Source organism: Nanorana parkeri, unplaced genomic scaffold (genome assembly GCF_000935625.1).
Source record: "Nanorana parkeri isolate BGI_ZX_2015 unplaced genomic scaffold, ASM93562v1 scaffold1143, whole genome shotgun sequence".
Taxonomy (NCBI): Eukaryota; Metazoa; Chordata; class Amphibia; order Anura; family Dicroglossidae; genus Nanorana; species Nanorana parkeri.
In genome coordinates, this window is record NW_017307411.1 from 247289 (window position 1) to 261179 (window position 13891).

Here is a 13891-nt window from a genome sequence, read left to right on the forward strand (position 1 = left end):
AGCAACATTAGTTCCATATATATCCCTGTGATTGTCCCTCATCCACTAGTCTGAGCTGATAGAAAACCACTGAATGGGTAATCAAAGCAAAAAAAAGTAGTCTAGAAAATAGAAAGTTTGTCATACAAATTCACATGGATGCGTTGTTAAAAACTGGTCTTTGTAGGTCCTTTGGGAAAACTTCACTGAACAAATTAGAGATTGAAGAAAAAAACTAAATCATTATGTGTTTTCCCTTTTGGTTCATCAGAGCCTTTTCTGTTCTTTGTTTCTTGACTTGTGTTGGGTTTAAATTCTATTTTTGGCACTGATGTTTCAAGCCTAACCAACAACAATGAATCCAAAAAATTGGCCTGCTACTTCGGAGTCTAACATCCAGTAAGACCAGCTGGACAGGCACCGATTCCGGGAGGATGTCTAGAGAAATGGGTTTGTGAAGATCTGTAGACATCCTGTAATGTTCTGTATTGAGGGCAGTTCGGTCTTGCTTCATGTCCTGGCTTTCTCAAGTTTGTACAATATGCCAGGGACTGTCATTTCAGACAGTGCACATTCGCTGCTGGTCCATTTGAATAATAAAACGGGAAACTTGGCTTCACTTCCTCAAATCAAGAACACAGACCTGAAAGCAAAGATCATATGTTAGAAGGGCAAATGAGAAGCCACTTGTGTGATAGCATTAGAAAATCTGCAGCGGAATAACAATATTGTAGCATATGTATCAGGTAATAAGGAACTCTTCATTCTGTTCTAGTCTATGACAAAGGTGATTAAGATTTTTCCCAGTTGAAAACGGTAATAGATGCATATAGATATGATGAATACTTATATTTTACACAAGGTCTCTGCTGACATTAAATACACCTCAGTAAAATGATTAAAAAATACAGACACTAAGACAATTAACTCTTTAGAAATCTACCTATGAACAACTGAAGTCCTTAAAATAACCTGTGATTTGCCAATGCAGAAAAAAACTTCCCCAGCAGCATATACTTGCCTTACTTTAAAGAACTTCAGGCATTTTAAAAGTTAACCCTTGCAGTGGGGCTACCTCCGCACTACAAGGGTTAAGTGCTCATTTTGGTCTAGGGGCCAGAAGAAAGAAGATATACTCACCCGATCCTCGATCCATTGGTGGTGAGTACCTCTCTCCCCCTTTGCTCCAGCTATGGAAGTGGGCTGCCATGGACATATAATACATCACAGGTCCTTAGACTGCCGGAGCCCAGGGGAAAAGAGGCCGTGGAGACCGGTGTAGCAGCCAGGTGGGGCTGAGGATATATGTTTTTTTATTTTAACCCCTAGCCCAAAACAAGCACTTAGCCCTTGCAGTGAGTGTGGAAGCCCCACTGCAAGGGTTCATTTTTATAATGCCCACAGTTCTTCTTTAACTCCCCTGCCATTTTCTTCAGCTGTTGGCCCAAATAAATACAGACCTCTGCAAGCTTAAGTCATATTTACAATCACAGGTTACACATGGCTAAATGTCTTCCTGCCCCCACTTGACAGCACTAAGCCAATCACTAACCACCGACACCATGTTTAGAAGTAATAGGTTATTCCATTGCCCCTGTCAGATGAATAAAGTGGTGAGGAAGTGAAGGAAAAGTGGGTATGTGATGCAGGAGGTCTGGGCTTAAAAGGGAACCAGTTGCTTTGACCAAGCAGACTGACCCATGCTATTCCTCTTCCTAGCTAACCATATCTTTGCATGGATGCTGTTGTAATCTCTGTAAAGGTGCTCATACACTGCTCGATTCTCGTATGAGAATCGCGGGAAATCCCGTGATCGTACGAGAATCGAGCAGTGTGAACGAAGACGTGCAACCGTTTCTACTGTTTTGTCGCACGTCTTTTGTCTAAGGAGCACGCTAGAAAACCAGCCGAAAATCATACGATTTTCGGCTGGTTTGAACGTTGCTCGGGAGACAAATGCCGAACGGGCCGGTGTGCGCACGCGCACACTGCCCGTTCAGCATTGCGGTCATCGGAAGCCCGCCCCTCAGGGGGGCGGCTTGCGATGATCGAGAGTACGATCTGCCTGTCCAAGATGGGCAGATCGTACGTTTTTTAAATTACTTTACAACCATCGCAAGACTAAGGTCTTGCGATGGTTGTAAAGTGTATGGCCACCTTAACAGAGTCTCACTGTCTGTCACTGTGAAAATACAGTCAGAAATTGGGGAGAGCATATTTAGACAGTGAAAGGGTCCATAAAGAATCAAAATAGGCATTCCAGTGGATAAGGCTAATTGGAGGCAGATGGGTGCTGTCCATAAATGAGATAAGTCTTCTCTCAATCAGGGCTTCTGTGTGAGACCAGTGCTGCATTGGGCAATGTGTGTGAGGATACCTTACAAGTGTGTGTCCAGGTCTGTCTGGCCTACATGGACAGGCACATGAACCAGACCAACATCCATTAAATGAGAGATGGAAATTGTTTGTGAACAGACCAGTAAACCCGAGCTGAGCAAACATTAGTTTGTATGTGAGCAAACTGAAGGTCTAGTCTGCACACTGAGGAAATAATTCAAGCAGAGAGACTGGGACTAAAGCCACTTGGCCTTGATGAGGAAAGAAACAGAGCTGTCCATGACTGGGGGGGAGGAATAGTCTCTGGAGAAGGGGTTAAAAATAAAAAGGGGATTAGCTCATCTTATTTGATTGGAGGTTGAGGTCAGGTGTTCGGAAAGAGCCGCATGGGATGGGACTGTAAGGGACTGAAAACTGTTTTTTTCTGGAAAGTCGACAGAGGAAGCAGGTTGCCCTACCCATCTACCCTTGATTTTGGGGGTTTCTGGTGGTTACAATGTCCTATTTATGTCACGGCAGCTTGGTGGGTTAGGGGGTCTAAAAAATTTGAGTCAGTTACACAAATGGGGGAGCATCAGCTGGTATAGGTGCTTCCCCCAGTTGGTGTCAGTATTTGTCAGGGGGTCCTAGCCCTTGGAACTTGTGTGACAGTAATTGTCCTCGAGCTGGTTAGGGTGCGTCTGGGGACATGGGATTAGTTTTTAGGAGAGGCCTTATTTGGGCTGTTGGGCACCCAAGGATCCCTTCTTAGATCCAAGTCGTTAAGATTATTTATTTGTATATTGTTTATTACTTTGGTTACTGTTAACGTTGGTTTGGTTAATTAAAGGGCTGCTGTGGCCATTTAAATCCATGTCCCGCAGTCTGTGTGTTTTTTGGGGCTTTTAACAGAGGGACGTAATCGACGAGTCCATCAGTCAAGTAACTGAGTCTCTTTACAATGCTGTTCCATTCATCTCTACAGCAGATGCATGTTTAACAAAACAAAAATGTGACTTGTAGGATGTGAGTTTGATCGCATGGATGCTATCATCTATTGGCTATCCAGATTTCCGTGTATTTTCCTGTACTAAGATGCGTACATGTGTTTACAGTCCATGGCAAATGAAAACACTCATAGCCCTTAAAGGTGACTCACATTTTATTATTTTTGATTTTTTTGTCTGACCATCCATTGTAACAATTATAACCTGCACTCCACACAAACGCATAAAACGAGATGAAAAATAAACATTTTCTCCACTTATTTGTATGGGGTCTAATTTTGTATGCTTTCTTGTGGAGTTAAATGACTGTAGCACTAATCGTAAGTGAAATTAAAGTCAACATGTTTTTAAATTATTTCAAGTGCTGATGAAATCAGTTATGAAAGATGCTGCTTCTTAAAGTTTAAAAGTTTTATCTTACTGCAGAATCAGCTGGTCCCCTGAGCACTGGCCCTGATATCCTGTTTTAGGGTGGCTCCTTTCCCTTGCAAGGCCCTTTGGAGCTACCCATGTGTGTGCTACTAAGCTGTGTGTGTCTCCATTAGCACACAATAGAATCCTGTAATACTGAGCCTGATGAAGGGGACCATGCGTGGCCCCGAAATGTTGCTTCAATGCGACAACATGCCTCAATATAGGATGATCACTTGACCATTTTGTCTGGTGTGCTGGTGATACTTTGCTCCTCCATTAGCACACAGACACAGCAAGGCAGGCCACCCCACACCCCCTGCTCCTCTTTCCTTCCTTCTTCCTAGCTAGTAGATGTGCGGCTGCTGGAGATTGCTCTGTCCTTTGTGTTCTTGTGCTGGACAGAAAGTTCAGGGAAGTTGAAATGAGGAGTTGGCTCCAGCTGTTTGGGAACATTATGACTGTAAGTGTTTGGGCAAAAAGAAATAGTTTGCTGATATGTGTTTATTTGATCTGGATTAATGTAAAAAAAAAAAGTTTGAGGGTTTAATACTACTTTACACTTTACTCTACACTAAACAGCTGCTAAAACCATCACTGATATCCACTACCCTATACAGCTCATCCCAGGATAAAGCATTTTGGAAAGAACAATGTAATGTAATGCACACTCTAGGGCAAACCAGAGTAATATATCAAAATACTGTATATAGGAGGTGGTGTCAAATTTATGGATTTGGCGACCATGTAAGGGTCATATGGAATATATCATTGGCAATTAAAAGCATGATAAAATTACAAATACTTAATGGATATACACAGTGTAAGTGATATTTACTACCTGAAATATTTATATGATGATTGCATGATGTGGATTTCTTGCTAATGCAGCACTCCTATATAATTCTTCAAATCTTAATGAGGGCTTTACATAACCAGAACACTCCACTTTGGAAATAGTGCTGTCAGTGCCTGCCTTATGAAAAAGCTTCTGAAGACTACTTTTTTGAGATATGTCAAAAAACTGTGATCCCAGAGACATCTTTTAAAAAAAGCTATTACAGTCATATATATACCACACTTTTCAACTAGAGAGGAGAAGAAACATGGTTACAGGCTAATAGCCAGTTGCCCTGGGGTTGTAAAGTGTCCTGGATATTTTAAGTGGTTATTATAAACGTAATAATGGCAGGCACTCTCAAGGGTAAACAGAACGGCTTATTATGAATGTATGAAACGTTCAGAGTCGTTTAACAATATGTACCATTTTAATTTAAAGTGACAGTAGACTCAGAATAAAAATACATTCAAGTACCTTAACTATTAACAAAAGCGTATCTTATTTCTGTATCACTCAGCTATAGATCCTCAAATCATCTCTGAATTCATGCCAACACTGTCCTTCGTTCTGGAGGGTGCCTACTTTTGTTCCCCATGGTCCCTGTGTGTTGTAAAGTATTCACCACTCCAAGCTCACTCTCGTGATGGACTACAATCTCACATTTGGTTTACTTATTTGTATTGCGATTGTAGTCCATCACGGGAGTGAGCTTGGAGTGGTGGCCTCTTTACAACACACAGGGTCCATGGGGAACAAAAGTAGCCCCCCTCCAGAAGGAAGGACAGTGTCAGCGCCAATTTAGAGATGATTTGAGGATCTACAGCTGAGTGATACACAAAAATACATTTTGGTTAATAGTTATGATATTTGTATGTATTCTTAAGATTAAACTCCTGAGTTTAGTGTCACTTGAAAGTAGGCATATACCTAATTAATAAAATCTCATATAAGCTTTAATATGTTAAAGTAATTTCTAAACTCATTTTTTTTTTTTTTACTGTAAACCTTTAATTAATCTGTATGGAAACCCTAACGATCAGCTCATATTTGGTCCTTTTTGGTACTTTAAATATACACCTCCAAAAGTGTTTTGTTCTGTTGGATGAGTTGAAATCAAATACTTGTTGATCTCGATGGAAATCTTGTGAGTGGATAATTTCCTGTGTTCTTTGCCTGTGCTGACTTTTAGGGCTCGTTAACACCAGATGCAGTGCATTCCGGCCGATTCTAGCCAGAATGCACGGGCATTGCGGCTGGCTCACTTTTATGTGGGGCAGGAGCGGTGTGGCGGGCCATTGAAGTGAATGGCACCGTAGCTACACCCTCCGGCCGCAATGCGATCGGCCGCACGGGATTGCAAGGCACATAGTGCTTACAGCATTTTGATCGGACCAGACCAGATTGCAGGCATAATGTGCCTTGCGATCCCATGCGACTGATCACATTGTGGCCGGAGGAGTGTAGCTACGGTGCCATTAACTTCAATGGTCCACCACGCCCCCTCCTGCCCCACAAAAAAGTGAGCTGGCCACAATGCGAGGCAGTGCCTTCTGGCCAGAATCGGGCCGCAACACACTGAGCGGGCCCTTATTGATTACATTTTTCTCTAAGGATTACAGGACCACACCCCTCTGTATTTTAGACAATAGGAGAGTGGTAGGGTTCCATAGTACTCTCTTGTTTCTGTTGTTCTGATACAGAAGGGTGAGTGAGTGTTGTCATCGTAGGACTGTAAGTGCATTACTGGCAGAATCATGAGGTGAGAAAAGAAAAATAATCCAGCCACCTCATCTAAGTGCTCCTAAACGGCAAAATACATTTTTGCTTTGGAGTTTAGACGCGTTTTGAAATAATATCGGGTGATCCTGCCATGGAGGTCTTTGTACAGGCACTTCCAGTTAAAAGGGACAACACTGTGTCTCTTTCTCCCAAGTGTGCTCCTGTGATGTTACCGTATCACAGGGGTTTATGACGTAGATTTCAAGTGGCCATGCTGATGCACAATGCACAGGCATGGTTCACTGTTGTCACCATCAAAAACCCCCCCTGGGAAATACCATACAACCAACGCTGCAGTGCATGCCAGTAGATGGGAAGGCGTTGCTGCAGGAAATCAGCAGCACTAAGATGCAGCAATGGTTAAACAAGTATTTTTTGGCAATTGTTTCAATGATTCACAGTGCTTTCTACTTACCAGTTTTACTAATGGGCTCAAATTAGCTGCATCTATAGAGCCTTGTGGTCCTCTGAAAGCTGTATCTATAGAGCCTTGTGGTCCTCTGAAAGCTGTATCTATAGAGCCTTGTGGTCCTCTGAAAGCTGTATCTATAGAGCCTTGTGGTCCTCTAAAACAGTATTATGGTGGGTGGGTTTGGGCACAGTGATTGAGCAGCAAATAGTTAACATGTTATGTTTAAATGTTGGCAGGTATGGTGATAGCTGATAAAGCCACTGGCAATACATGGTGTCTGATACTGAGAAACAAATATGTACCTTTAAATAAACTTATACAAAAATGTCATACAAAAGTTGTTCTATGGAGATACTCACTGATCCGTCAGAGGCACTTGCTCCTACTTTGTCACCTCTGGCGTTCCAGCAAACTTCAAATATTCCTCCTGTTCCCCTGTAGCTGTGTACTAGAGAACCATTCTGGTAGAAAGAACAAACCAATATATCTTAAACACTGCAACTCCAGCCAACGTGTGCAAATATCAATAAGAAAAGATTGCAGCTATGTGAAAATCTGAAAAATTACCTAAAAGCTAAAGTTTGGGTTTTCTTGGAAAAGACAGTAAAATAAACTTTTATTGGCAGCTGGATTCCTTTTGTTTTGATAAGAAAGGACCTTCTCTGTAACAGCCCACAAGTTGTGGGGATACAAACCTGGTGACCGCTCAATAGTGGGACACGGCTATTTACAGTAAGACTGGTCACTCAATATTCTGCTTAAAAAGGAACTTTACCCTTATATTTAAAATGTCAACAAAGACACTTTTAGAATTGATGAGTAATCGCAATCTACAAACACATGCTTCTAGATGATTGCCGGCTTTTTATTCTTTGCATACTTTATTTCTCTTTTCCTCCCTAGTCTTCTCATGGTGGCCATTTTTACTAAGGGCAAATGAATCATCTCCCTTTACTTCCTGGAACTCTGGCACATGTGACTAGGACATGAGACCGTGCACATCACCTCGGGGGGTTGCCTTTTCCTGAACTCTCATCAGATTTTGCAGTTTACAGATGAGATTTCCCAGCAATGCACTGCTGATCTTTCGAAGATCCATCTCTTAGGCAGAGGATGCATCACTAATGCCTAAGAGTACCAGGAAGTGGAAAAACTGTAATTGAATGTAATTGCAAAATATGTTTGTTTAACTAATAGATGTAAGATGATTTCATATCAGCATGCAGAGCTCCATGCTGATGTGATTTTTAGTAAAAGGGGGTACATATTCACTTTAAAATGTACCAGTCCCCTGACAAGCTGTGAAAATATTATCAGCTGATTTGAATTTAGATTATACTAATAGCAAATTATTTCTAAAAAGTCTTAATTCCTGAATCTCTGCATTCAACTTTAAACTGAGTTTTATAAAAATGTAATAAAACATTCTCCTCAGAGAAGCTCCTGGGGAGACTGCAGCTCACTGTCACATGATTCTTTCCTAAAATGCACCATAATGCACCACCAGAGGAAACTGCCTGAGCTTCAAGCATGGTGCTTGACATATCTGGTGTATATTTTCACAGACTTTGTTCTGAGCTATTTAAAAGATAACAATAGTGACAACTATAGGGATTTGGCAAACAGGGCAACCAGCCATTCAGCAGACAGATCACTTTCACTTACAGGGTTAGTCACAAAAGGGTGAAGAGTTTGGAGAAGGCAGGAGAAGTGAACAGTTTAGGACAACATACCGGTAGCTGATTGGAAAAATTCTCCAATTCAACTCACTTTAAAGTTCAGCTATGTTGTCCTAGACTGTTCACTTCTCCTGCCTTCTCCAAACTCTTCACCCTTTTGTGAATAATCCTGTTAGTCTAGACAATGGAATGTGTCACTTGTTCAAGATACATATACATATATAAATACATTTTATCATATAATTGATTGGTAGACTTACCTGAGTGTTCCATATATGGACACATTTGTCAAAGGACCCACTAGCCAGATACTTTCCATCTGGGCTAAAGGCTACACTATAGACTGGTTCTTGATGTTTGGTTAATGTATGGATACATACACCACGCTCAACATCCCAAAGCCGGACTGTTGAATCAAAAGATGCACTATGACATGAAAAAAAAGAAGAAAAACCTTTAATTTTAGATATTATTTTATTCATGTATTTGATTTAAAAAAAAACTACAACACTACAAATTTGGCATATGTACAAACTATTTCATGTTTAAATCGGACCTGTCCCCATATCACGAACACTAAAGAATTTACATATTTTAATCAAACAATAAAAGCACTATAAAAAAAGCCCTCATTCACCTCTGTATCTATATACATTATGGAGAAACTTATTTTCAAATTGCACAACAGAGGCACTAAAATCTTAGCTTTTTTCTTTGACAGCAGATCTACAGCCTACAAGCCCTCTAATGTAAACAATCAGCAGATGTTTCTAAGCTGCTAAAAGCCAATTGATACCCGACTTTGGAATGTTTGTTGTGATACTTCAAATTACAAGCTGCTAAAGAGGTCAGTGATGGGTTGTTTAAAGCTCTTTTGTTGCTTGGTAACAATATATAAATAGTTTTATGTCCATAGTATTGGTTCATAAGACCAAATAAATAAACCAACTTCGAGAATGCTCACACTCTTACAACCCTGTCAGTTGGGAGCACGTTGTTGCTGCTTGGAATTCCCTTAATTTTGTAGAGATTTTCTCTCCCTTTCTGTTATGTCTCTGGGACAGGAAGTAAAAGTAAATAATCCCAATGGGGAACAAACAACAAAAAATAAACTGACGGTTCTAACTTTCCCTCCTCTATTTAAAATGAAAAAAAAAGTCTGGCTGTACATACACTTGAATCCACTTCAGTTTTCTATATTGCTATTCATGCTGTTGAAGAGATATCAGCGCTTCCTGGGTCTGCGCACCTGCTGTGCATGTCATGAGGGGATCACACTGCTGGATTTTAAATTTGTTTTATGTTAGGGATGCACAGATACTAGTTCAGATACCAGTTCAGATACCACTGCCAATACTTGACATTTTCACGAGAACTACCAGGGTTGCAGCGGTTGCAGCTGCAACTGGCTCTGGCTCTCCAACACTGTCCTGAAATAATTAATCTGTATTGTTTTAGAAAAACTGTCACATGACACTAAACAAAAATGTATCAGTAATTGGTATCTGTGAGGACAAGTATCAGTACTTGTAATTGGCCTGGAAAAAATGGTATTGGTGCATCCCTATTTTATGTTATGCAGAATGCAGCAGAAGGTTGAAAAGGTGGGCAGGAACGCTCAAAACTCCTTGGTGGACAACGAGGCTCTATCTGTAACTAATATATCACTTTCAGGTACATCAGCCTTTTCAGTTCTGATCAGATCAAAGTCCTATCTATAATGTAATTGTGCTGGGTTTTTTTCCTCACCAGTTTAAACATATATGAATGACTGTAGATTACACCTGGGGCAGCTTCATCAATTAGTCAAACTTTGTGTCTGTGAAGGTTCTCACTTCTCCAGGTCATGGCATAGATAGTAGTCACATTCAACTAGACTTGTTTTGTAATGTTTAAGATGTTTGCAGTTTATCCAAGCCACTTCTTTAGTTCTAATGAATGTCAGGATAAGCTGTTAAACATCTATAACATTACAGAACAAGTCCACTTGAATGTAACTAACTACTACTAGCTAGGTGGAACCTTAAAAATCATCATTGCATATTAAACACAGATAACATCAATTTCCTCTCTACTTTAACAGTTCTGACCACAATAATAACTGTCAAAAAACAACTATAAATTTAAAGTAAGTCCTTATTTTGTTTGTACCACCTAAATGTAATGTTCTACATATAAATCACCTTGCAAGCATTATGTTTGCATTTGGGTTGCTGGTACCAGGGCCTGTCGGACTCCATTTGATTGTGTATATTTCTTTGTTGTGGGCCTGCAGGTCATGTACACACATGTCTTGTTTCATGCTCCATATCTACAGCAAATTATAAATAACAAAATAACATTTAGAATAGGTTTCACAAATAAATGTAATTGACACACATACCACTAAAGCTTTTACAGATCATCTCCCTTTCTCAAGTTGTTCTCCCTCATAATGCTGCTATACACATGCATCTGATAGGAAAAAGTTATTAGCAATCTATGCTGGCATGAGAAGAGAGTTGCCTCTATATCTGATCAAGACTTCTTGGCATATTGTCTTACTTAGGGCTTGTGTCAATGAGCAAATGCAGCTTGCTTTTCGGTGCATTCTTCGTGCAATTGACATCAGTTTGAGACACTTCTGATATTACTGAGTTAATCTGACCTCCTTCAAGGCTGCATCAACCTGCTTATAGCAGGTTGACTTGTATGGGCATAGAGGAAGGTCTGATGTGAGCAAATGCCTGGCTACACAACCCTTTATAGTTATGGAAAGACAGCTTCAGAGAAGAGAAGAATCTATGGTACCCAAAAATCAGAAAGTCCAAGAGTGGGTAGACAGAATTGGACAGCAAGTTGAAAACAATATCTAAGAAAATGCCTAGTATAGTTACTATTTGGCTCTATTTCTTTCTCTATGACATGTATAATGGTCCTTAGCTCCAGAGACTGACTGAAGGTATGTTCAAAATGCTAATTACCAACCACCCTTTTATAAAAAAAACCCCAACAATGTATGAATATGTTATTAGATGCTATAGAAGTGACATCTAAGATCACAAGGGGCTATACCTGTGTTGGCTATTAAACCATAGTTTCTAAATTGGTTACATTTGTTAACATTTTTAAGGCTTGAGAAAAGATAGTGTGCCATTCTCTGAAAAAGGGTATTTTAGAAAATTTCCAATACTTGGGGTTTAATCTGTTTGCGGTAATGAGAATGACAATAATTATTTGCAACTCTTTTTTGTCAAAGAACAATATAAGAAGGAACATGTATACTTGGTATGAAAATGTTGCCCTATTATCTCAGATATCACATAGGGGGTTATTCACAAAGCTGCCGAGGGCAGCCTTGTGAATAACCGACCCGAAGTGAGCCGAATTCAGCATGTTCAGCCGTCCCAAAGTGCAGAAGGAGTACGACTCAGCCGATCCAACATCTGGATCGGCTGAGCCGAACCTCCGGCAGGCTACTCGCTGCTGTTTGGCCTATTCTCATAGATGCCGAACAGCAGTGAGTGAATAGCCGTATGCCGCCGGATGGCATTCGGCTCAGCTATTCTGCTCGGGACCTCTGTGGTCCCGAGCAGAATAGAAAAACAGTTAAAAAAGTAGAAATAAAAAAAAACAAAAAACGATTAGCATAGTCGGAGGTGATATGAAAGCCGACTCTGCTGAGTTCTCATGGTACTGACAGATCAGCATCCCCTGGTTACCAGGTAACCAGGGAACGCTGAACTGTCAGTACCATGAGAGCTCAGCAGAGTCGACTTTCATATCACCTCTGGCTCTGCAACTGTTTTTTTTCTTTCTGACTTATGGCGGCCGGCGGCTCCGATGTCAGAAGAAAAAAAACCCAACAGAGCAGCGAAAGGTTTTCTCTGCTCAATCGAGCAGAATAAACCTTTCCGGGAGAAAGTGTTTCTCTCCCAGGCGGCCGGGAGCCGCAATCTAATAGCAGGAGACTCCCGGAGCATCAGGGAGAGTAATGACAGATCAGCATCCCGATTACCTGGTAGCCAGGGGATGCTGATCTGTCTCTGCAAGTGGCTGGAGCCAGCCGTGAGATGACGGCTGGCTCCGCCCAGCTGTCAGTAGCAGGCTGGCCAATGGCTGGCCATTCGGCCAGCTTCGCCTTTCACCAAAGGCATATGCCTTCGGCTCGACTGAGCTGCTCGGCCGACTGCGGGAGCTGTACCGGCTATAGTGAATAGCCCGTGCAGCAGCCCTTCGGTTCTACTGAACTGAAGAGGTCCTGGGGCCGAAGCTAGCCGAAGGATAACCCGAAGCTACGGCTAGATCCTTCGGCAGCTTTGTGAATAGACTCCATAATAATCTGTGTCCATACCAAACAATTTAGAACATAAAAACCAAGTAAGAAAATAGGTTCCTTTTCATACATAACAACTTTATAAGATAAGAAAGAGGGCAAACTTTGAGGACAATGTATGTAGGCAAAGGACACTCTTCCTAGTTAAGCAGTCAACAAATAATACACAAAATTACCAAAGGCAATAATATAAAGGTTCTATTAAAAGTTGAGTGTAACATAACTCTTTTAGTAGTTTATAGTATATTTTTTATAGAGGTCTTTAAATCAGAGCAAAAAGAGAAACATAAGGAGGCAAGTGGGACAGAGAAATTCTGAATCCAAAAGATGGGCAGTTCCTTCAGAATGAGGGAGTTATAGAGTAATGTAAGGTCCTACAAACACTGACTTCTGGCTGGTTCTCTTAAAGTTTTCCCATGAAAATATAATGAATCTCATAAAGAATGTAGAATTGAATGGTCAAAAAATTGATTTTTCTAGCAGGCAGGGCTACAAATTACCGCTCAGAATTATGTAAAATTGGGAAACTGCTTGGAGATGGGATCTCTCTGTGTTTAAACATGGTAGAGCCACAAACAGTCTTAATTTAAATGATTCTATTCACTCCAATTGTTAGGCTACTTACCTTTAGGGTCATATCATCTGAACATGATGCTAGCAGCATTCCTGATGGGTCCCATTTAATTGCATTTACTTCATTCTAAAAGAAAACATTGTGTTATAAGAAGATGGGAATACAGCTGACATCCAGCGGAGGGCAATCATGCATCATTGTAGAAGAGGTTATCCTCTGTATACAACACTTTTCATAAAGCTCATTTCTAAACTAATGCTCTCATTTGCTAGACAACAATTAACACAAATTATTGCTATGGAATTGCTTCATAAAAAAAATACTTTGTTGCCTTTTTCCAACATAATCTACGTTTTATCTATTTGTGGCTCCAAGTAAACATAATGACACACAAATTAAGACATCTGTCACGAGGTACTGTACTGCATTCGATCTGAATTATAAAGTCCCAGTTAACTAAATGATGGTGCCATAGTGAGATCAACACAATAGGAATACCAGCTGGATGAAATGAAATATTATTATAACATGACTTCTCCTTACTTTTTTCAAGTGGTTCACACAACCACTGCTTTTTG

At 40.6% G+C, this 13891-nt stretch overlaps 1 protein-coding gene across 2 annotated transcripts in view; it reads right to left on the bottom strand.

Moving 5' to 3' along the window:
• Window positions 1–336: 336 nt before the first annotated feature.
• Window positions 337–13891, bottom strand: part of LOC108796648 (F-box-like/WD repeat-containing protein TBL1X) — a 133270-nt gene continuing 119715 nt past the window's right edge. For both annotated transcript variants that reach the window (XM_018568143.1, XM_018568144.1), the window contains exons 11-15: window positions 13365–13439; window positions 10608–10735; window positions 8685–8850; window positions 7105–7206; window positions 337–622 (exon numbers count right to left, since the gene is read on the bottom strand). In XM_018568143.1, the coding sequence (XP_018423645.1) occupies window positions 596–622; window positions 7105–7206; window positions 8685–8850; window positions 10608–10735; window positions 13365–13439 (498 nt within the window). In that variant the 3' untranslated portion in view covers window positions 337–595. The remainder of the gene's footprint in view (window positions 623–7104; window positions 7207–8684; window positions 8851–10607; window positions 10736–13364; window positions 13440–13891) is intronic.